Raw genomic sequence first — 22,504 nt, forward strand, 5'->3', positions numbered from 1 at the left:
CTCTGTTCTTCCAGCTGGTTGGCACAATTATTAATTCATGGTCTATTATTCCCTTAACATCACAGTCAGGAGTAGGAACCGCACTGCAGCCCCAGGACTAATCCTGAGTGTATTAACATGAAGCAATGCAGAACAATGCAGTCTGATAGTGTGACTGTTTGGAAAGCTCTACTGTTCTTTTTAAGATGCCATAGAAGAAAAACTTTTGCTCTTTACAGAACCATATTTGCACATGAGGTGAAGAACCTGTAAAGTTTAAAGAACATCTACGCATTGTAAACATTCTAGGAAGAACCATTAAAGGGAAATTCCACCACATTTTCAAAGTAGTATTAATAATAATTTAAAAATAAGCAATATTAATCATTAAAGTTATGAATCCAAACCATTTAGAGTGGTTTGATGTGTCAGTTCACAGAGGTGGTGATAGGAACCAGATGTCCACCACTTGTCCACCAAGATCTTTTACAACTTATGAATACAATCATAAAGCCTTTGTGTATATAAAAATATCTCTTTAAAATGCATTAATGAGAGGTACATGCAAGGTGTTCTAAGGCGAAATAGTCCCCATAAACATATTTTTTAGATATTATATTTTTTCCCATCATCAATATTACATACAAAAACTAAGGAGACACATGTAGGTTCACTAAAAATGCCTATATTTGCATTGCAGCCCTCAAGACCCCTACTTTATATCACCACCACAGTAATCAGTGAATCATTTCACACCAAACCACTCTGAATGACTCTTCATTAGATTCAATAGCTAAATTATACAGAAATTTTGAAAAACCGCAGGAATTCCCTTTTCAACTGGTAAAGAACTATTACATTATATGAAGGTTCTTTAAATATTTAGAGGTATGTTCTTCGTGTGCACAAACTTCCTTTTCAAATGTGGCGAGGGAACCAAACGTGGTTCTTCTATGGCATGCCCATTAAGACTGGAGTGCCAAGGATTAGCTTGCACTCTTAAAAAGTCACTACTAAAAGGTTCTTGGCTTGGATGTATTGTCCCATGAGAGGCCTTCCACCAGTTTTACTCAGTCTATACGACTGAGTTGAGATGTGAACATAGTCGTTCAGAGTGGGTTGATGTAAAATGGTTCACTGTAGAGGAATTTACAGACTCAGATTTCTTTACAGTGGTGGTGATGGGTACCAGACTACAACACAAATATAGCCATTGTATTTATTGTCCACAGTTATCTCTGAACTTATACATGTCTCCTGAGTTTTTTATAAGTGATGTTGATAATAGTAAAATCTGAAAAAATATGTTTTCTTTAGAGACTACTTCACGTTACAAGGCCCTGCATGTATCTCCTCTGAACGAATGGCTTTGAAAAATATCATCATCATCTCAAACCACTTAATCCAGATAGGGTCTCGGTAGCAGTTGGGAGAGCAGGGAATCCCAGATGACCTTGTCCCCGCACAACTTCCTCCCGCTTATTTGGGGCACCCCCAGCTGCTTTCAGGCCAAGTTGGACATGTAGTCCTTCCAGCGGGTCCTAGGGCATCCTGATGACATCCCTGAACCAGCTCAATTGGCTCCTCTCAATGTGGATGTATTCAAAATAAGTTTTAAGCAAAAAGCTTCTCTCAACTTTTGTAAAACAATATTTCAGACAGACTAGTTAAAACCATTTTATGTAAAAGCTTGTGGTCCCATGGTGTAATGGTTAGCACTCTGGATGCTGAACCCAGTGATGAGTTCATACCTCAGGGGAACTAACTGACTTCCTTGCTAAATTTCCTCATCCCATCAATAAAGTATCTATCTATCTTTCCAAGAAATAGCTTCAAGGTGCAATAAACTCCTCAGACATCTGGTTCCTATCACCAATGTGAATAATTCTGACCTGGTGCGTTCCTCTGAAACAGAGCCTTACACATGAAACCACTGAATAACTTTTTCTTCTTAATTATCTTATGCAGATAAAGACAATAAATGATATGATATGGACCATATTTAAACTTTAAGATTCCTCGTGCCCACACAAAAATGATGTTAACAAAAACGGTTCTTTCCATCCATCCACTAATCATAATTTGCTGAAGTTCACTTTTAGAAATACATTTAGCAGACACTCTTATCCAGAGCAACTTACATTTTGATTATTTTTACACAGGTAGGTGAAGGTGGTGTTAGGAGTCTTGCCCAAGGACTCTTATTGGTACAGTGTAGGGTGTTTGCCGAGATGCGGATTGAACCCCAGCTTACAGCATAGAAGGCACAGATGTTACCCACTACACTACACCAACTAAATAAAGGTTCTGTGCAGGTATATTTTCAGTCATCAAGGTATAAATAGTGTAAACGTCCCCTCAAAGGTACAACAGTGGTTTTAAGGTCAACTTCTATACCTCAAATAAGCTTTTCCAGGTGAAAAGCACAGATTTGTATCTTTTCATAACTGATTGTGTTAAAACAGAAAAATAAAAAAAGGCCTGGAGACAAGACGGGGTGTGTGGAGTCAATACAGCTTAGAAAATATCATTTCAGTGGATTATGGTACCTTTTTTCTGAGATTCTACACTGTATAGGACATAAAACATAAAAAGCAGCACTGCTGACCTTTGCTTGTGAAACACATGATATGTTAACATTGAAATGCAAGAGAAATGGACTGCATAGATTTTAAACGACTTATTTTGATCTGACTGGGAGCTGGATAGCAAAATATGATATGATTGAGTCTAGAAATACAAAGGCAAGTGTCCACTGGAGAATGAACCATATCAAATGAGGCAAATCAGAGATTTGAATCACTGACTAGTGGGCTCCATCCCTCCGAGAGATGCAGCAGGATCGATTTGAGCTATAGGCATACATGTGGCAAATCTTTAAAAGTCAATAGGCTATGAAATGACTCCTTTAACGCGTATGCGTTTTTGCTTCAGGGTAAACAGTGCCTCTCCAGCTAGGCATCATTTCAGACAATGCAATAAACCCAAATCAATAAGGCGCTGCATCTTGTTGTGTTATAGTGCTCCCTTGCTGACAGGCATGGATCCAGGGCAGTAAGGTTTACACGTTTCTCTCCCTATTATTGTTTATCAGTGTAGAAACCCAGGGGCCTGATAAAAGAATTTATAAATTGCCCGTCATAAGTAAGAAAACCACATATTTGCTAAATGATAAGTATAAAAAAAGGGGAAAAAACATTCTTAACTGTACCAATTCTGCAGGGCCCATAGTGGTCATTCCAGAATGTAAATCAACCCAGATAAGTTTAATTAATATAATTAAATGAATAACCTTCCCTGTAACTCTGCTATCAGATGAACGAGGACACTGTTGGCTCTCTGTGAGTGAAACGTTGTCACCTTGTGTTGAGCTGTTAGTGAGCAATGGGGGGTTAAGGGCGAGGGGTGAGAATCTTCTACTGTGAAAGCAAGTCACAGCAACTGTAAGCCACAGAAAACATACACTTCCACTCTATAAAATAGCATTTAAATGCAACTAATGCAAGACTTTCTTACAAGTCGACTTGCTTGCTTGTGTTTGGAGTTTATATCCAGTTTATTACCTTCATGCAAATATGTTCCATCACCGTTACTGAAATAGACACAGGCATGAGGGACGTCCAAAACAAGTGGAAATTGTGTTGTATGGCTACTGTGAAAGAGTTTAAATACAGTGATGTACAGAGTAATTGTGGGCCGTTCTTCACAGTGTGTCCACACAATGTAAAAAGCAGTCTCTGTGTTCAAACCGTACAAAAATAACAGAAATAATATAAAAGGTTTTGATACGACAGCGATGAAAAGTCATCTGATGTCTATTCCTTCGCCCCACTGACCAAGAACAAGAACAATGTCCTTCTCTCCAATTAGTCAATGAAAGCAGACTGCACCAAATTAGACCGTTCCTAACTTCCTTAAAACCACAATAACAGGTAATGAAACAGAGAGCAGTAGAGATCTATAAGGCTGTGGTCCCAGCCTGCCTACTGTTGGCCAGGCTACGCTACAGTTTTGAAGTGTTATTAAAAGGCAAATGGAGCATGAATGCTCCCTTTGAGGCCTAATAAAGGCCAGTTTGCCCACAGTTAGCTGCTCTCTGTACAGTCTGCTGCTAAACACAGAGGCCCCAGAGCCTCCCTGATTACATTACACCTCACTAAAGGAGACAAGAGAGGCTTTGTGTGCTAATGACTGCCCTGATAAAGCTATGCTCTCTCTCTCTCTCTCTCTCTCTCTCTCTCTCTCTCTCTCTCTCTCTCTATCTCTCTGTGAACTAGCTCAGAAGCTCATGAGATGGTGTTAACAGTGTTAAGCGGCACAATGCATTTTTTAAAGCCTCACTTGGCCAATCTAAGGAGGCAGAGCAAATGTTTTATTATCTTTGATGCAAACTTCTCTGCTTTCAGACCGAGAAGTCTTGCATTTATTGCTGCTTTCATTCCACACAATGTCTTAATTGTGTGAAAATTACGAGTAAATCTGATCGTACGATACGACTTATCTTTTCTGATACCAATGCAATACATTGAGCACTGGCTGATCTACACAGGTTGAGCTTTAAGAGCTTTAAAATGACTGTTTGGCTATTTATTTAATTGAAACACTTAAAAGTTCTACCAAAAGAACCACACTCATATGGCTCAACTGCTTACTCTGCTATTATACAGGAAATGTGCAGCCAGAAATATGACTAATCTAGGGTGTGACTTTGTGATATTGCTATGCAAAAATGCAACAGTGTGCAATGTGGATATGTGACGATGCATAAACTTGCTAGGGATGAACTATCACACAGTTAGGCCAGACTGGCGCAACTCAAAGACTGTGGACAATCCACTGCAGATAACAAACACACGGAATGACTAAAAAATTTAATTAGTTAAAAAAGAGAAAAAAGACATTTACATTTTTTTTGTTCAAAATATCATCAGAATATTAAACTGTGAACCCAGCAAGATTAATCGAATCAAGTACAAGATTCGCCCTTGTGACTTAAACAAATTCAAAGCTTTTTCAGTTCGATTTTTTTCTTAGACGTCTTTTTCTTAAAGAAAGTTCTATATAAAAGTATATATAATCATATAAAAATGAACTAAATTAAACCTTTTTGTGTATCTCATTAGGCAACATGTGGCTCAGGGCGGTTTCTGTGCATTCTGTACATAGAGGTACTTAGTGATCCACCCTTTGGACCTCTGGACCCACTGCATCGTATTTTTTGTTTGTTTGTTTTTTTGTTTTTTTCACAAACGTAGCAAAATAAATTTGACATAGTACATATTTGGAACTGGTGACTTGTGGGCAGTTACAACTGCTAATACTGCTCACAGAAAGAAATCACCACCAAGCTGTTCTGTGACCTACTGTACTTCATTCTGTGTTGCACTACAGGCAATTAGGTGGTACTATTTCGGTCTGTTACAGAATCAGATCAGATTTTTTTTTTTCCTCTGATATTCGAACCAAAATTTTCGGCTATTATTGACCCGATACTGGGTCAGTGGTGTCTCTGTTAGCATTGAACATTGGCATGTGTTAATGAACAGCTTTCTTTCAGCCCTTACACTAAGAACCACAATAATGAGTGTGGTGTCAATGCCACTCTTGAGAGAAAACCAGAGCCAATATGCAGAGTGACCATGTCAATATGGTAAAATGGACACTTTCATGACCTGCGGCTGAAGAAGTTTTAATGATTTCCCCTGAGAGACACGCTGCTGTAGACAGACAAACTAACATCAAGGTTGATTCTCAATCAGAAATTGCCCAAAGTGGTGGGCACAGTGCTTAGTGCAGAGTGGTAAAGCTATACCTGATGTTCAGTCACTGTAGCTACATGTTTACTGTCTAGCGCCACAGCGGACTAGTTTGCAAAACTCTTAGATTGCAATTTGGAGATAAAGAGCTATGTTTTTTAACTAATAGTGGAAATAGCAGAAGGCACCATAACAGCTTAGGCTGAAAAGGATGCGTTACCATGGTAGAGGCAGCTACCTAGTGGCTAGCAAGAAAAATTGCAGCTAAGGTTAACAGATAGTCAGTCATACATTAGACAAGTAATTTACACTACACAGGACACATACATCTAAACTACAGACTAAGCTAACTTAATGTTAAGTTAAAGCTAAAGCTAGCTTATTGTACAGGGTGAGTCCGAAGTCACAGGACACTGTGACTTATTTTTAGATAAAGTTTTATCAAGCCTCCACAATGCGGTGCTGAAGGTGGTGTTTGTTGTGGATTTTCTCAGCATACACCATTTGTTTGAGATGACCCCTTGAGATAAAAATTGATAATAAAATAAAAAATAAAATAAAATAAAACGGTGTCCTGTGACTTTTGACTCACCCTGTACATCTTGGGGCATTTCTATTGTTCATTAAATTTTTACACGATGCAAAGGGCAGCTGGCGGGCTCAAATGAAGAAAAAAAATGGAGATACTATTTTTTCGGAAAGCAATGGTATATGATATATTTCATTCCGAATGGGATTTGCTTTCACTATAATGACAATGTTATCGACCCACTGTAGGGGACCCTATAACTTGTGACTATTTTGTCCTGATTTCCTATCTTTAGGGATTAAAGTCGTCAACCAAACTCCCCTGTAATTCACACTCTGACCCAGCAGTGGAGTTTTGTTGTATGTGATGCTTTTATGTCATTGTGCTAAATCTAAGGATTATGATCTAAGGATTTTTCTGAGCACATTCTTTAAAGTCTCTGAGAACTCAGAGTAAAATATTAAAAATGTGTAATAATAAAACGTGGTTTAAAAACCACACAAACCAACACTCCTAGCCTTCTCCACCCTTTAAACAGAACCAAAATCATTTTTCAGCTTGTACGTGAAGCAGACGTACGGATGGATGGATGGATGGATGGATGGATGGATGGATGGATGGATGGATGGATGGATGGACAAACGGATGGATAAAGCAACATGTGAACGAAGGAGCAGATGAACGAACAATGTTGGTGTTGGATGAACAAATGAACGGGCAACTGGCAGCAACAGACAAGTGATCTAGTCTGCTAGCTTTGGGTTATGCTGGGTTGGCTTTAGATTGCTAAGTTTATCTTACTCTGAAACTGTTTTATGTGGGCGGGGCAAGAGATATCAGCCTTCTGATTGGTCAGGGGAAGGCCTACAGAAGCATTACCCAAGATTAGGACTGCCCAGTTTACATTGAGAGGAGGGAAGTATGGTGATATGTGATTTATTGGTCATTGGAACATTTTTTATATAAACTTTTTACTGTGTTCACTGTTTGCATGCAAAAACAAGATTGACCTAATTAGGAAGAAACACAGGTTTAGGCTCCATGGGTCTTTAAATTTCTTTACCCTTATTAAGACAGAATGTATTTAAGCCAGTGACAAGCCTAATTAGTTCTGCAGTTCACTGTTGCCTCTATTTACGCAAAGCCTTTAGTCTCAAGTGCTTTATCCCGTACTTTAATTACGCTCTATATTATTAATTTACTGAAGGTGTTTGATAAGCAATGAGGAAACAAAGCAATGTGTCACAGTCGTGTAATTACATTGTTTTTTTGATGTGTAATGAATAAGGATACGAATATTCTCAATTTTACATCAGTTTGTTCTCTAAACTCATAACAGAGAGACACTAAGCACTAATCATCTGCTTATTTGCAAGAGAAATTGATGAGAATTGGTGAGCTTTGCTCACCAGGGACGTTTCAGTGTTGGGAAAGATCGGCTGCAATTTTACTAAATGACCTGTGGGATTAGCAGATTTTCCCTTTGGCCTTCCACATGAATATTTCAGCAGGTTACTCCTACAAATGGTTCCTTCGTGCTATATGAAAAAGATCCATCACTATCCAAGACTGGGAAATTACACACTGAGCACTGAGTAATTCACAATCTGTCCAAAATCTACGAAAGCAAAGGAACCACATCGTTCATTCTTAATAATAAAGACTGCTTAAGGATTCTTGGCTTGGATGTACAGATCCAGGAAAAAGCTTTCAATGGAATAGAACCTTTATATTATATAAAGGAACTTTAAAAAGGTTCTTCAAACACGTGGGACCATAATCTATTGAAAGAGAGTTTAAAGGGTAATTCCACTATTTTTCTAGATTTAGCAGAACTAAATGGATAAGATGTGATGTGATCCAGAGCGCCCTGATATGAAATATTCAATTTTACGGAAACATACAGAGTTACAGAGAGAATTCTTCACAGTGGTGCTGATGGGAACCAGGCGCTTGAAAAGTTAATGCCTCTAAAAGTTCCCTCAAAGAAAGTTAATACATGAAATGATTATGGTTGGACTGCCTGATACCTGAGACATTGTTTTAGGATAGTTTGGCCTTTTTATCTGTTCGTGGTGGAGAGGTACAGGCAGAGCTTTTGTAAGAATAGCCCCCAAAGTAAACTTAAGAAACAAAGAAAATCAAGAAATATCATATTCACAATCTTTAGTTTCTCACATGGCAGAAGATTTGAATGTGAAGATAAGTTGAAGCATTCCTAGGTAGCAAATGAGTGACAGCCCAGTTCTGGCCCATGTATACTACTTTAACCCAGATGGCATATTACCTTGGAAAGCTGGATCATTAACTTACTATTCACTGCTCAATGCAAACAAAATTTGAACTGGGGTATTGTCCCTAATATTGAGGCAGACTGTGTTGGACTACCCATTTTTTCAGTAACCAAAACATGTTAAATAGGCCAACATACTGCCATATCTCTGCAAGAAGTGATCCAGATCTATTTAGAGACATGTGGGCCAAATAACCACGCTTTTTTTTAATGTGGGTTACATTTGGCTCACATGCAGTTTGTCAGTGCTGGCAGCAAACTGGCACACAGGTACTGAAACTGGAAGATTTCTTCTGATTCACAAACCCCTTTTTTTCACAATCTCAGGGCTTTACACCTCTCTAGCTGACCCTTGTAATTGTGCATAGTGACCCTAGACTTGTGTGTGGCTGCTCCAGAGCATCCAGTCCCATCCCATTGGTAAATGCTTTCCCAAAGCGATTACACAAGCTGTGGGTGCACAGTCGAACCCCTGTGTCAGCAGTGGGCGCACCATAGAGTAGCTGAATTCACCGATTATTAGAGCTGTCTGTGTACACATCATTCATATTATTTATTATTCTATTGTACATTTTGGTTTAAACAAACACCAAGACAAAATCTTTTAGGTCTGCGCTTGAAATAACAATGAAAAGATTCTTATTTGGACCTTTCTGTATCATTTTACATCATCTAAGCCCAGCTCTCTATTATAAACATTAGCCCTGTGAAATTAATGATGTGTGAGGTGAGGAAGGGGTGAGTCACATCTATCATGGTTCGTCTTTAAGTGTCCATCCAGCCATGTTTGATATGCTGTCGTAATCTTGGACATTGTCCTCATTTAAAAGGGAACTCCCCTGATTTGTCCAAATGTCTGCATTACTGTAACTGTGAGATATAAGCAAGATCTTTCAGAGAGATTTGATGTTAAATGGCTCATTGTAGAGAAATGTAATGGTGCCGATGGGAACCAGGGGTCGTGATGACTCGTAGAATGCAGAATCATTTTATGTACTATCCAAAACCACCAGCTCACCTACACATGCCTTCTGTGTTGGAATATGTGATGCTGACAATAGTAATAGAGCAGTAAATCTGAAGAAATGTTTTCTTTGAGTACTAGTTTGCCTGCACAGCTCCACCATAACTGGCTTTACCAATATACATGCTTCAGGTTAGAATCCTCTTCAAAACGACTGTAAAACAATGTCTCAGGTGTCAGGCAGTGTATTCATAACCTTGTTATGTAATAACATCCTGTGAAGGAGCTTTTAGAGACATTAAACTCTTCAGGCGTCTGCTTCCTATCACCGCCACTCTGAACCATTCTGAGTTTCTCTGGGACGGAGTATCTCACATCAAACGAGTCTGAGTGAGTTTGTTTGCATATTTAAAATGTAATTATGCAAAAATGTAGAAAAATTGGTGGAATTACCCTCCAGTATTTTCTGGGCTGTTTCCTTGGTTACTGCAATGCTCTCTTGCACTGTTTGTTAGACACCGCTTTAGAGCCCTGCAGAATGTGTTGAACAACCCTGTGATACCACCTACTGGTCATTAACAGGTCCTACAACTACAGAAGCAGAATTTATTAAAGAGAAGTGCATTTTGCCCATGAAATACAAACAGGACCACAAAAAGGGTAGAGCCTCACCAAACCATCTCCCTTATTAGTTGATGTATTGGACAGTAAAAAATAGCATATACCAGGCAGCTTTAACATTTGGAGTTCACTGGACCTGTAATAGTGCCGTATTAGAACAAGACGCGCTGTAAATTCACTAAACCTAAACTTTTAAGGCAGATGTTTTTTGAAAACCCACAACACAGGGGTGTTATAACTTTTGCATACAACAATACATGTATTTGTTTTATGCCTAATGCATTTTATTCATTATAAAATATGTGCATATTTGAAGTAAATTCAGGCTACCACTTTTTTAAGTATTCCCAAAAGAGCCTGTATAAAAGAAACCAATGGGCAGTGAGATATACACAGAATGCAAAGGTTTGAACACCCCTGGTAAAACTACATGTTTTGTTGATTTTCAAACTGAAAATAAATGAACACACCCACTACAGAACACACTTCAACTGTAAATACATACAAACTGTAAATACATACAGTTTCTTTGCTTTTTTTTTGCTGAATACAATATTGAGAAAAAATGAAATATAAAATGTGCCATAATTTTGCACAATTTCTTTTTTCTAGTATGTTAAAATGAGTAAATAAACAGTAATTGTGCATTAAAATGTGCAGAGATGTGTTCTCTGTAGAGGATGTTCATTCTAAGTCATTAAATCAACAAAACATACCAAGCCCAGCCAGGTAGACCAGGGTTATTTCTGTGTTTACATGTTCTCCCATTCATCTTTAGTGAGTTTCTGACCGCAGAACTACTGTTATCCCGATATTATGTGGGTGGTGCTCCATTCTCAGCACTGCAGTGACACTGTCACTGTTCTGTAAAACATGACAAATTGCTGGTGGAGATGTTAATAGCAGCACTCTTAATGAGTGGCTCATTGGAATTGGATTTGGGAAGAGCAAAGGAGCTGCTTTTCCCAGCCTTTTTAGTTAACAAGCTTATCCTACGCAATCTTCATATCATTAGATGAACAAAGCAGCTCAGCTGGAAGCCAAGAATTCAGTCAAAAGCTTTACAATTACAAAGGATTTCTTTTCCCCATTCAAAGCAAATTGTTCTACTTTGCCGGTTAAAGAATTAGCCGTCAGCCTCAGTAGCTGCACAAACTCTCCAAGGGAAAACAATGAGTGATGTAAGTCATTACCCAGACTGCAGTGAACACAGCTTCCTTAATTATTTATCCAGTGTAACTGCAGTTTCTCATAGTGTTGGCAGTGGAGGATGGTGACTTTTTTTCTAGGTAAAAACACCAGGCCAAACCGAGGAGGCAAACACCATTCCCAAGTGAGTAGTGAATATAGATATGATGCTTGTATTTGTATTAAAGGACCCATATGATGGGGAAAATATATATTTTTGATTAAAGTGTTTAATAAAAGTCTCAACATGTATCGTTCACTCCCAAGTACATACAATCCATGTATATAAACAAGCTGTCCCTTTTTGACTTCCTTGTTTTTCTGATGTCACAAAACACATGTACCTACAGCCACCTGTTCAGCTCACAGTAGTTTAGCCCCACCTATTGATATTGAAGTTATAAGGGACATTTCAGCCTGTGCTGCTTTTCACATGAGGCACAATACTGGAAAGACCATCAGATACATACAGCAGCCTTGATGGGACAGTGACAAAAACACGCTGCGTCATCTAAGGGATAAATTGAAAATGGTAGTGTAATAATGAATTACAGCTGTCTTTGATACATAAACCCACACAATATATGATATGGGCCCTTTAAGGGATAACTGACCTGCTCATATTCCACCCACAAATGTGTTTCATTCACAGAAACAGTTGCTTGATCCGAATTGCCTTGTCACTTTGTTTATACATCTAAACATATTGCATATTGCCTCATCACTTTGTTTATACATCTAAACATATTGCATATTGCCTCATCACTTTGTTTATACATCTAAACGTATTGCATATTGCCTCATCACTTTGTTTATACATCTAAACATATTGCATATTGCCTTGTCACTTTGTTTATACATCTAAACGTATTGCATATTGCCTCATCACTTTGTTTATACATCTAAACGTATTGCATATTGCCTTGTCACTTTGTTTATACATCTAAACGTATTGCATATTGCCTCATCACTTTGTTTATACATCTAAACCTATTGCATATTGCCTTGTCACTTTTTTATACATCTAAACGTATTGCATATTGCCTTGTCACTTAGTTTATACATCTATACGTATTGCATATTGCCTCATCACTTTGTTTATACATCTAAACATATTGCATATTGCCTTGTCACTTTGTTTATACATCTAAACGTATTGCATATTGCCTCATCACTTTGTTTATACATCTAAACCTATTGCATATTGCCTTGTCACTTTTTTATACATCTAAACGTATTGCATATTGCCTTGTCACTTTGTTTATACATCTATACGTATTGCATATTGCACTGCCACTTGTTTATACACCAGGCATATTGCATAACTATTAACATGTGTTTACAGTGTTTATTCTATCTATCTATCTATCTATCTATCTATCTATCTATCTATCTATCTATCTATCTATCTATCTATCTATCTATCTATCTATCCTTTCATTCATCCATCTATCCATCCATGACCAGTGTCCACCGATGAGGGAAGAGGGCCAGACCTTTATGTTGCGATGGTTAAGTTCTCCGTTGATTTACATCTCAGTACTTTTGGCCCAAGTGTGGGATATCATAAGTGGCCCATTACTGAAATTCCAGAAAACAGCTCAGTGTTTAAGGGTTAAATCCCTCATTTAATACATTTTCTCACCAAAGATAGCTTCCACTCCGAGCATTTAAAAGAAACAAGTTAACACTAGACACGGTGAATTAGCAATTAAGGGTAATGTAAGTAAACCTTTAGCTGATAGCCAGTCAGCTTGACAGCCAACTACAAAGAACTCATTTGTATATATCAGTTTTAAAGGTACAGTCAGAACAACAGCCTCGTGGAATTCTAAGGGATAAAGTGGTCACACAGAAATGGCTTAAGACTGTTTTTAGCACATTGAGCACGAAAGTTATCAGGGGACCTCATTAAAAAATATAAAAATTTTAGGATATGGAGCTTTTAATACACAGCAGGCCAAAAGAAATGAAACCCGGCAATGTTTTTATTTATTTTTCACTGATATTGTGTTTTTTCTGTCTTTGTCCGCTCTTCACTGTCATTGTCCTTTATCCACAGTTGCTGTCACTTTTTTAACTGTCATTGTCCTTTATCCACTGTCATTGTCCTTTATTCATTGTTATTGTAATGGGGAGCGAGGAGGCGGACGCATATGTGGAGATAAGCAAGATTTATTAAGGCCAAATCCAGGGTCATAGTCAAACCAGTCCAGGGTCATAGAACCAACACGGATTGATTTGGGGGCAGACATGACAAATCAGAATCAAACAAAAAGTACAAACATAACATCCAACACAGGAGATAACAATTCAGATAACACAAAGACCAACGAAAACAAAGGGCAAACACAGGGCTTATAAAACTCAGGGATAATGAGGGACTGGAGGAAAACAGGTGGTGACAATCAGGGATGGAGTCACTAAACAAGGGGGCTGGATCAAAACAAATGCACATGGAAGATAAAAACAAAAAGCACATGGAGTGGGAGAAGCCAATCGTGACAATTATTGGCTGTTATCCACTCTTATTGTCAGTTATCCACCGTTCCTGTCCTTTTTTTATTTCACTTCTTCCAGGGCTGTTGACTTTCTGCCGTAGTTCTTTTCACATTTTCGTTGTCCTTCATCATTTGTCACTGTTCTTTATCCAGTAGTCTGGGTTCACATGGAAAAGTGTTTTTTGTTGTTATGCACTCTCCTTCACAGCTTTATGTTTCATGACCTGATACATAAACCAAAGATATGCATTAGTCTCCAAACCTACATTACCTACATATTACCTTATTTATATATAATCTTGATTTTCAGTTCATAGCATGTATGTACATCACAGTATCTCCTCAACTGGTGCTAGATGTTTTAGGCTTACTGTTTCTTCTCCTAGCCTCACTGGCCAACCTGATCCTGATCCAACCACTCATGCTGCCTGATCTGCTGCAAACTAGGCCTCTTGGAAGGGAGCCACTCCAGGCACCAGGCAATCAGATTATGGCATTCTGTGCAGAGTGACAGGGTTGTATGGGAGTGAGATGCTTAACCACAAAATTTCAGAAGTATTACCAGTGAACGGGATGTAAGGGGAGCATCTAGCCTCTACTGCAAATTCTTCTTCTAACTATCAATTATGTCATCAATTTTCCTTCCTTTGTACTGAGTTATCAGATTAAAGGGATGCCTCATTTACCCAGATGTTCCCATTTATCTTACCCTTAGACAGGCCATCCTTGAAGACAAAAATCCCCACTATGGTCTCAAATTTGCTAGCAAAGGGAAGGTGTCCATAAACCATCCTGAACAGCAGGACACCAAGTGACCACACTGTTGCAGGATCAGCATCATAGCTCCCGTACACAAGAAACTCAGGAGGACAGTATCGGAACGTGCCTGAGAACATAAAAAAGAGAAAGAGCACAAATGAGCAGAGTAATTCATTTAACAGCTAATTGGCTATGGGACACAGTTCTGCTATGAGGAACATGTGTTTAGAAGTGAAGCTCAACTCACTCCATCACATTTGCCTGAAGAAGTGTGAGTGTTAAAAACTTACCTGCATATCTGTCATACGGCGTTGTCTTGATCAGGTCACCGCAACCAAAGTCAATAAGTTTGACCTCTAGGGTGTCTATGTTGATCAGCAAGTTCTGCAATTTGATGTCGCGATGCAGGACACCTCGCTTACTGCATTGGTTCACTGCCTCTACCACTTGGACCATTATGTCTCGGGCCATGTCTTCATCCATGCAGTTTCCCTGTTTTTTCAGGAAACTCTCCAAGTCCATGCACGGGTCAGGGCGCTCCTGGATTAAGATGTATCTCTGAGGCTCATCAAACCATTCAATCAGCTGTACTATGTTGTTGCAGACGGGTGGCTGGCTCATTATCTGCATTAGCGCTACTTCTGCAGGCACAGCCTTGGACTCAACAGGCTGTGGGACAGTAGAGAGTCAGATGGTCATTAGTGAAGAACATGAAGGGAAACTCCTTTGGTTCATTTGGGACCGTTATGTGTTATGTGTTAGGTAGGTGCACTTACGCTCTGGAGATATTGGTCTGGTTTCTGTTTTAAGACAAATTTGATAGCCACCTACACAAAGACAAAAAAAACATTAAGATTAGTAGCAGTGAAAAGAGAGAAGGGGAAAAAATGACCAATAGAATGGAATCTGAGGTGGGAGCCGAACCTGTCGGCCATCAGAAACGCGTCTTCCTTTGTAGACAGAGGCAAGGACTCCTTGACCAAGTTCGTCTCCAACCACGCAGCGGGATTTAAAGGAGTCTATGGAAAATGAAATTACAAACATCAGCCCTCTTCAGATCAGTGATCAGGGATTAACCAATCATACTGATTATGAAGGATGCAGTGGATTCTACTTTGTGTAAACTTCATTTAGATAATTACAGTTTCTCATAGAATGAAGCCAGATTAAACGGCCATGAGACGCAGTGGTCTGGCAACCGGACTGACCTGGCTCGGCAACTTCCCCTGCTGGAGCTTCAGTGTGGGGGAACTTGCCTGTTCCCTCTTCAACACTCTGGCTGTCTTCTTCCTCGGCTTTCTTTCTCTTTCCTCGAGGAGCTTCTAAAAACATATCAATTGTCCTATATCGACTGTCATTGTCCTTTATCCACAGTTGTTCTCAGTTTTTTTAACTGTCATTGTGCTTTATCCTTTGTCCACTGTTATTGTTGGTTATCCACTGTTATTGTCTGTTATCCACTGTTATTGTCTGTTATCCACTGTTATTGTCTGTTATCCACTTTTCCTGTCCTTTTTTTTAACTGTCACTATCTTTTATTCATCTGCCCTGCGAAGGACTGGTGACCTGTCCAGGATGTATCCTGCCTTCCACCCAATGAACGCTGGGATGGGCTCCAGCACCACCCCCTGCCCCCGTGACACTGAGGGAGAAGCAGCTTAGAAAATGGATGGATGGATGGATGGATGGATGGATGGATGGATGGATGGATGGATGGATGGATGGATATCCTTTATTCATTTCCCTTCTTTCATGGCTGTTGACTTTCTGCCTTTTCACATTTTCGTTGTCCTTCGTCCTTTGTCACTGTTCTTTATCCAGTAGTCTGGCTTCACATAGAAAGGTGTTTTTTTCTTGTTATGAAATCTCCTTCACAGCTTTATGTAGAACTGAAACATAAACCATAGATATGCTTTAGTCTCTGAAGCTTTGAAATCTTAAGATTATTTATATATAATCTTGATTTTCAGTTCATAGCATGTATGTACATCACAGTATCTCCTCAACTGGTGCTAGATGTTTTAGGCTTACTGTTTCTTCTCCTAGCCTCACTGGCTAACCTTATCCTATGTTTGGATGGTGCACTGCAACCACTCATGCTGCCTGATCTGCTGCAAACTAGGCCTCTTGGAAGGGAGCCACTCCAGGCACCAGGCAATCGGATTATGGCATTCTGTGCAGAGTGACAGGGTTGTATGGGAGTGAGATGCTTAACCACTAAATTTCAGAAGTATTACCAGTGAACGGGATGTAAGGGGAGCATCTAGCCTCTACTGCAAATTCTTCTTCTAACTATCAATTATGTCATCAATTTTCCTTCCTTTGTACTGAGTTATCAGATTAAAGGGATGCCTCATTTACCCAGATGTTCCCATTTATCTTACCCTTAGACAGGCCATCCTTGAAGACAAAAATCCCCACTATGGTCTCAAATTTGCTAGCAAAGGGAAGGTGTCCATAAACCATCCTGAACAGCAGGACACCAAGTGACCACACTGTTGCAGGATCAGCATCATAGCTCCCGTACACAAGAAACTCAGGAGGACAGTATCGGAACGTGCCTGAGAACATAAAAAAGAGAAAGAGCACAAATGAGCAGAGTAATTCATTTATCAGCTAAGTGGCTATGGGACACAGTTCTGCTATGAGGAACATGTGTTTAGAAGTGAAGCTCAACTCACTCCATCACATTTGCCTGAAGAAGTGTGAGTGTTAAAAACTTACCTGCATATCTGTCATACGGCGTTGTCTTGATCAGGTCACCGCAACCAAAGTCAATAAGTTTGACCTCTAGGGTGTCTATGTTGATCAGCAAGTTCTGCAATTTGATGTCGCGATGCAGGACACCTCGCTTACTGCATTGGTTCACTGCCTCTACCACTTGGACCATTATGTCTCGGGCCATGTCTTCATCCATGCAGTTTCCCTGTTTTTTCAGGAAACTCTCCAAGTCCATGCACGGGTCAGGGCGCTCCTGGATTAAGATGTATCTCTGAGGCTCATCAAACCATTCAATCAGCTGTACTATGTTGTTGCAGACGGGTGGCTGGCTCATTATCTGCATTAGCGCTACTTCTGCAGGCACAGCCTTGGACTCAACAGGCTGTGGGACAGTAGAGAGTCAGATGGTCATTAGTGAAGAACATGAAGGGAAACTCCTTTGGTTCATTTGGGACCGTTATGTGTTATGTGTTAGGTAGGTGCACTTACGCTCTGGAGATATTGGTCTGGTTTCTGTTTTAAGACAAATTTGATAGCCACCTACACAAAGACAAAAAAAACATTAAGATTAGTAGCAGTGAAAAGAGAGAAGGGGAAAAAATGACCAATAGAATGGAATCTGAGGTGGGAGCCGAACCTGTCGGCCATCAGAAACGCGTCTTCCTTTGTAGACAGAGGCAAGGACTCCTTGACCAAGTTCGTCTCCAACCACGCAGCGGGATTTAAAGGAGTCTATGGAAAATGAAATTACAAACATCAGCCCTCTTCAGATCAGTGATCAGGGATTAACCAATCATACTGATTATGAAGGATGCAGTGGATTCTACTTTGTGTAAACTTCATTTAGATAATTACAGTTTCTCATAGAATGAAGCCAGATTAAACGGCCATGAGACGCAGTGGTCTGGCAACCGGACTGACCTGGCTCGGCAACTTCCCCTGCTGGAGCTTCAGTGTGGGGGAACTTGCCTGTTCCCTCTTCAACACTCTGGCTGTCTTCTTCCTCGGCTTTCTTTCTCTTTCCTCGAGGAGCTTCTAAAAACATATCAATTGTCCTATATCGACTGTCATTGTCCTTTATCCACAGTTGTTCTCAGTTTTTTTAACTGTCATTGTGCTTTATCCTTTGTCCACTGTTATTGTTGGTTATCCACTGTTATTGTCTGTTATCCACTGTTATTGTCTGTTATCCACTTTTCCTGTCCTTTTTTTTAACTGTCACTATCTTTTATTCATCTGCCCTGCGAAGGACTGGTGACCTGTCCAGGATGTATCCTGCCTTCCGCCCAATGAACGCTGGGATGGGCTCCAGCACCACCCCCTGCCCCCGTGACACTGAGGGAGAAGCAGCTTAGAAAATGGATGGATGGATGGATGGATGGATGGATGGATGGATGGATGGATGGATGGATGGATGGATGGATGGATGGATGGATATCCTTTATTCATTTCCCTTCTTTCATGGCTGTTGACTTTCTGCCTTTTCACATTTTCGTTGTCCTTCGTCCTTTGTCACTGTTCTTTATCCAGTAGTCTGGCTTCACATAGAAAGGTGTTTTTTTCTTGTTATGAAATCTCCTTCACAGCTTTATGTAGAACTGAAACATAAACCATAGATATGCTTTAGTCTCTGAAGCTTTGAAATCTTAAGATTATTTATATATAATCTTGATTTTCAGTTCATAGCATGTATGTACATCACAGTATCTCCTCAACTGGTGCTAGATGTTTTAGGCTTACTGTTTCTTCTCCTAGCCTCACTGGCTAACCTTATCCTATGTTTGGATGGTGCACTGCAACCACTCATGCTGCCTGATCTGCTGCAAACTAGGCCTCTTGGAAGGGAGCCACTCCAGGCACCAGGCAATCAGATTACGGCATTCTGTGCAGAGTGACAGGGTTGTATGGGAGTGAGATGCTTAACCACTAAATTTCAGAAGTATTACCAGTGAACGGGATGTAAGGGGAGCATCTAGCCTCTACTGCAAATTCTTCTTCTAACTATCAATTATGTCATCAATTTTCCTTCCTTTGTACTGAGTTATCAGATTAAAGGGATGCCTCATTTACCCAGATGTTCCCATTTATCTTACCCTTAGACAGGCCATCCTTGAAGACAAAAATCCCCACTATGGTCTCAAATTTGCTAGCAAAGGGAAGGTGTCCATAAACCATCCTGAACAGCAGGACACCAAGTGACCACACTGTTGCAGGATCAGCATCATAGCTCCCGTACACAAGAAACTCAGGAGGACAGTATCGGAACGTGCCTGAGAACATAAAAAAGAGAAAGAGCACAAATGAGCAGAGTAATTCATTTATCAGCTAAGTGGCTATGGGACACAGTTCTGCTATGAGGAACATGTGTTTAGAAGTGAAGCTCAACTCACTCCATCACATTTGCCTGAAGAAGTGTGAGTGTTAAAAACTTACCTGCATATCTGTCATACGGCGTTGTCTTGATCAGGTCACCGCAACCAAAGTCAATAAGTTTGACCTCTAGGGTGTCTATGTTGATCAGCAAGTTCTGCAATTTGATGTCGCGATGCAGGACACCTCGCTTACTGCATTGGTTCACTGCCTCTACCACTTGGACCATTATGTCTCGGGCCATGTCTTCATCCATGCAGTTTCCCTGTTTTTTCAGGAAACTCTCCAAGTCCATGCACGGGTCAGGGCGCTCCTGGATTAAGATGTATCTCTGAGGCTCATCAAACCATTCAATCAGCTGTACTATGTTGTTGCAGATGGGTGGCTGGCTCATTATCTGCATTAGCGCTACTTCTGCAGGCACAGCCTTGGACTCAACAGGCTGTGGGACAGTAGAGAATCAGAAGGTGAGGAGTGAGAAACACGAGGGGAACCTCATGGGATTGGTTTGGGACTGTCATGTGTTATGTGTTAAGTAGGTGTACTTACACTGTACAGAAATCGGCTTGTTTTTCGTTTTGAGACGAATTTGATAGCCACCTACACAAAGACAAAAAACATTAAGATTAGTAGCAGTGAAAAGAGAGAAGGGGAAAAAATGACCAATAGAATGGAATCTGAGGTGGGAGCCGAACCTGTAGGCCATCAGAAATGCGGCTTCCTTTGTAGACAGATCCAAAGCCTCCTTGACCAAGTTCGTCTCCAACCACGTAGCGGGATTTAAAGGAGTCTATGGAAAATGAAATTACAAACATCAGCCCTCTTCAGATCAGTGATCAGGGATTAACCAATCATACTGATTATGAAGGATGCAGTGGATTCTACTTTGTGTAAACTTCATTTAGATAATTACAGTTTCTCATAGAATGAAGCCAGATTAAACGGCCATGAGACGCAGTGGTCTGGCAACTGGACTGACCTGGCTCAGCGGGTGGAGCTTCATTGTGGGGAAACTTGCTCGTTCCCTCTCCAACACTCTGGCTGTCTTCTTCCTCAGCTCTCTTTCTCTTTCCTCGAGGAGCTTCTAAAAACAGGATGATTATTGAATGTTTAATGTTCTGGACCTGTGACTTTACCCACAACTTGACCCACGATCGGACCTGCCAATGGACCCACCACTAGAGTGACCACATCAGATTTATTCAGTTGTAGGACAACAAAGCATCTACTGTAACACTTCCTGTAGAATAATTTGTTACATCCTGAATATAGACTAGTTCGTAAAAAAGAAATGGAGTTTAATCCCTTTTCTGTTTAGCCATTTTTCTTTATCTTTTTCTTTGTTTTTTTTAGAGTCCAGTGTCCATCACTTTCCTTTTTCTCCACCATCAACATTTTCTGCTTTAGCTCTTTTTAACCAATCATATTTCCTCATAGACAACATCCCACTTTACAGTATGCAGATGAGTGGACTGACCTGGCTCAGTGTCTTTCTTCTGTCCTTGAGTTGAGGGCCGGGTTGCTGCCAACTTCCTCTTCTTCCTTGCTGGAGCCTCAGTGTTGGGAACCTTGCTTTTTCCCTCTTCGAAACTCTGGCTGCTTCCCTCCTCTGCTCTCCTCCTCTTTCCTCGTGAGGAGTCTGAGTAGAGGATGATCATTTGAATATTTAATATTATTTCAAATAACATCTTGCTGCTGTTGGAACAAAACCGTTTTTCAGTTTTTGAGCCCAACATTACTTGGAAAAAAGTCTGGTTCCATTGACTGAAATTAAAAGTAGAGTGTATTTTTTTCTTCTTTGTAAAGCTAATATTTTGCAAATACAAGGTTTTGTTCCAACAACAGCTATAAGCTGTAGTAATACTAGTGCTACACTGATATGTTACATTATATTCTATATTGTTCTTAAGTAATGCAGTGATATCTAAATGTGCTCGTATTGTGCTGGTTACAAAAACAAAAAAAAACACGACAAAGCGATAAACAAACAAAGAGACAACCAAAGAAACAATAATAAATCATTGAAAAAATAAATGAATGAATAAATAAATACACCCATATATAAGTAAATACCTGTTGCTGCAGAGTTCTGCTTTATCATCTTCTGCTGTCGTAAATTTCTTCCACTAAACTTTGTAATTAACACAAATTAGCTGTGAGCTGCTTCGCTGTTTCTCATCGAACTGATCAGAACTGACGATGCTTTGAGTATGGAATGTTGTGACATCACTCATCCATTATAACATCAAAATACTGGTGTTCTACTTGAACACACACTGCGATTGCCATGGCGCACACATTTGCACACACACACACGCATACACACGCATACACACCTACACACACACACACACACACACACACATACGTAATGCATGATGGGCAAATCATTTAAACTCTATATTTAATTGGAAATAGTATAAAGACAACACATCAAATATATTTTTCAAATATGTTTGCCAATTTTAAATTTGCTGCCAGCAACACATTTAACAAATGTGGGATGGGTCAACAAAGGACTGGTAAAGTTGTACAATACTTAAAGAACACACCTGGTGGTGAATTGGCAACAGGTCAGTAAGATGACTGGAAATAAAAAAAAGCATCCCAGAGAGGCTTTCAGAAGTAAAGATGAGGAGGGGTTCACCTCTCTGTGAAAGACAGTGGACAAAAACTGCAACAATTCAAGAATAATGTTTCTCAATGTAAATTAGCAAAGAACTTGGGAATTTCATCATCTACAATACATCCTATCTAAAAGATTCAGAGAATCTGGAAAAAATCTCTGCATGCAAGAGACAATCTTGTATCGGAAAATCAGTA

General features: G+C 39.8%; 3 protein-coding genes across 3 annotated transcripts; all 3 read right to left on the reverse strand.

The window, feature by feature from the left end:
* Positions 1 to 14,219: 14,219 nt before the first annotated feature.
* Positions 14,220 to 15,922, reverse strand: LOC108435623 (serine/threonine-protein kinase pim-1-like). The gene is made up of 6 exons (XM_037534303.1): positions 15,799 to 15,922; positions 15,515 to 15,609; positions 15,367 to 15,417; positions 14,881 to 15,259; positions 14,541 to 14,717; positions 14,220 to 14,329 (listed from the first exon to the last, which is right to left on the reverse strand). Exons 1-6 carry the CDS (start codon positions 15,920 to 15,922, stop codon positions 14,220 to 14,222), a joined length of 936 nt encoding a protein of 311 aa, XP_037390200.1.
* Positions 15,923 to 16,656: 734 nt separating this feature from the next.
* Positions 16,657 to 18,356, reverse strand: LOC119262424 (serine/threonine-protein kinase pim-3-like). The gene is made up of 6 exons (XM_037534304.1): positions 18,233 to 18,356; positions 17,949 to 18,043; positions 17,801 to 17,851; positions 17,315 to 17,693; positions 16,975 to 17,151; positions 16,657 to 16,763 (listed from the first exon to the last, which is right to left on the reverse strand). Exons 1-6 carry the CDS (start codon positions 18,354 to 18,356, stop codon positions 16,657 to 16,659), a joined length of 933 nt encoding a protein of 310 aa, XP_037390201.1.
* Positions 18,357 to 19,086: 730 nt separating this feature from the next.
* Positions 19,087 to 21,339, reverse strand: LOC108435624 (serine/threonine-protein kinase pim-1-like). Its single transcript, XM_037534306.1, has 7 exons — positions 21,159 to 21,339; positions 20,661 to 20,765; positions 20,377 to 20,471; positions 20,231 to 20,281; positions 19,745 to 20,123; positions 19,405 to 19,581; positions 19,087 to 19,193 (listed from the first exon to the last, which is right to left on the reverse strand). Exons 1-7 carry the CDS (start codon positions 21,337 to 21,339, stop codon positions 19,087 to 19,089), a joined length of 1,095 nt encoding a protein of 364 aa, XP_037390203.1.
* Between the last annotated feature and the right edge of the window lie 1,165 nt (positions 21,340 to 22,504).

Source organism: Pygocentrus nattereri, chromosome 25 (genome assembly GCF_015220715.1).
Source record: "Pygocentrus nattereri isolate fPygNat1 chromosome 25, fPygNat1.pri, whole genome shotgun sequence".
Classification (NCBI taxonomy): Eukaryota; Metazoa; Chordata; class Actinopteri; order Characiformes; family Serrasalmidae; genus Pygocentrus; species Pygocentrus nattereri.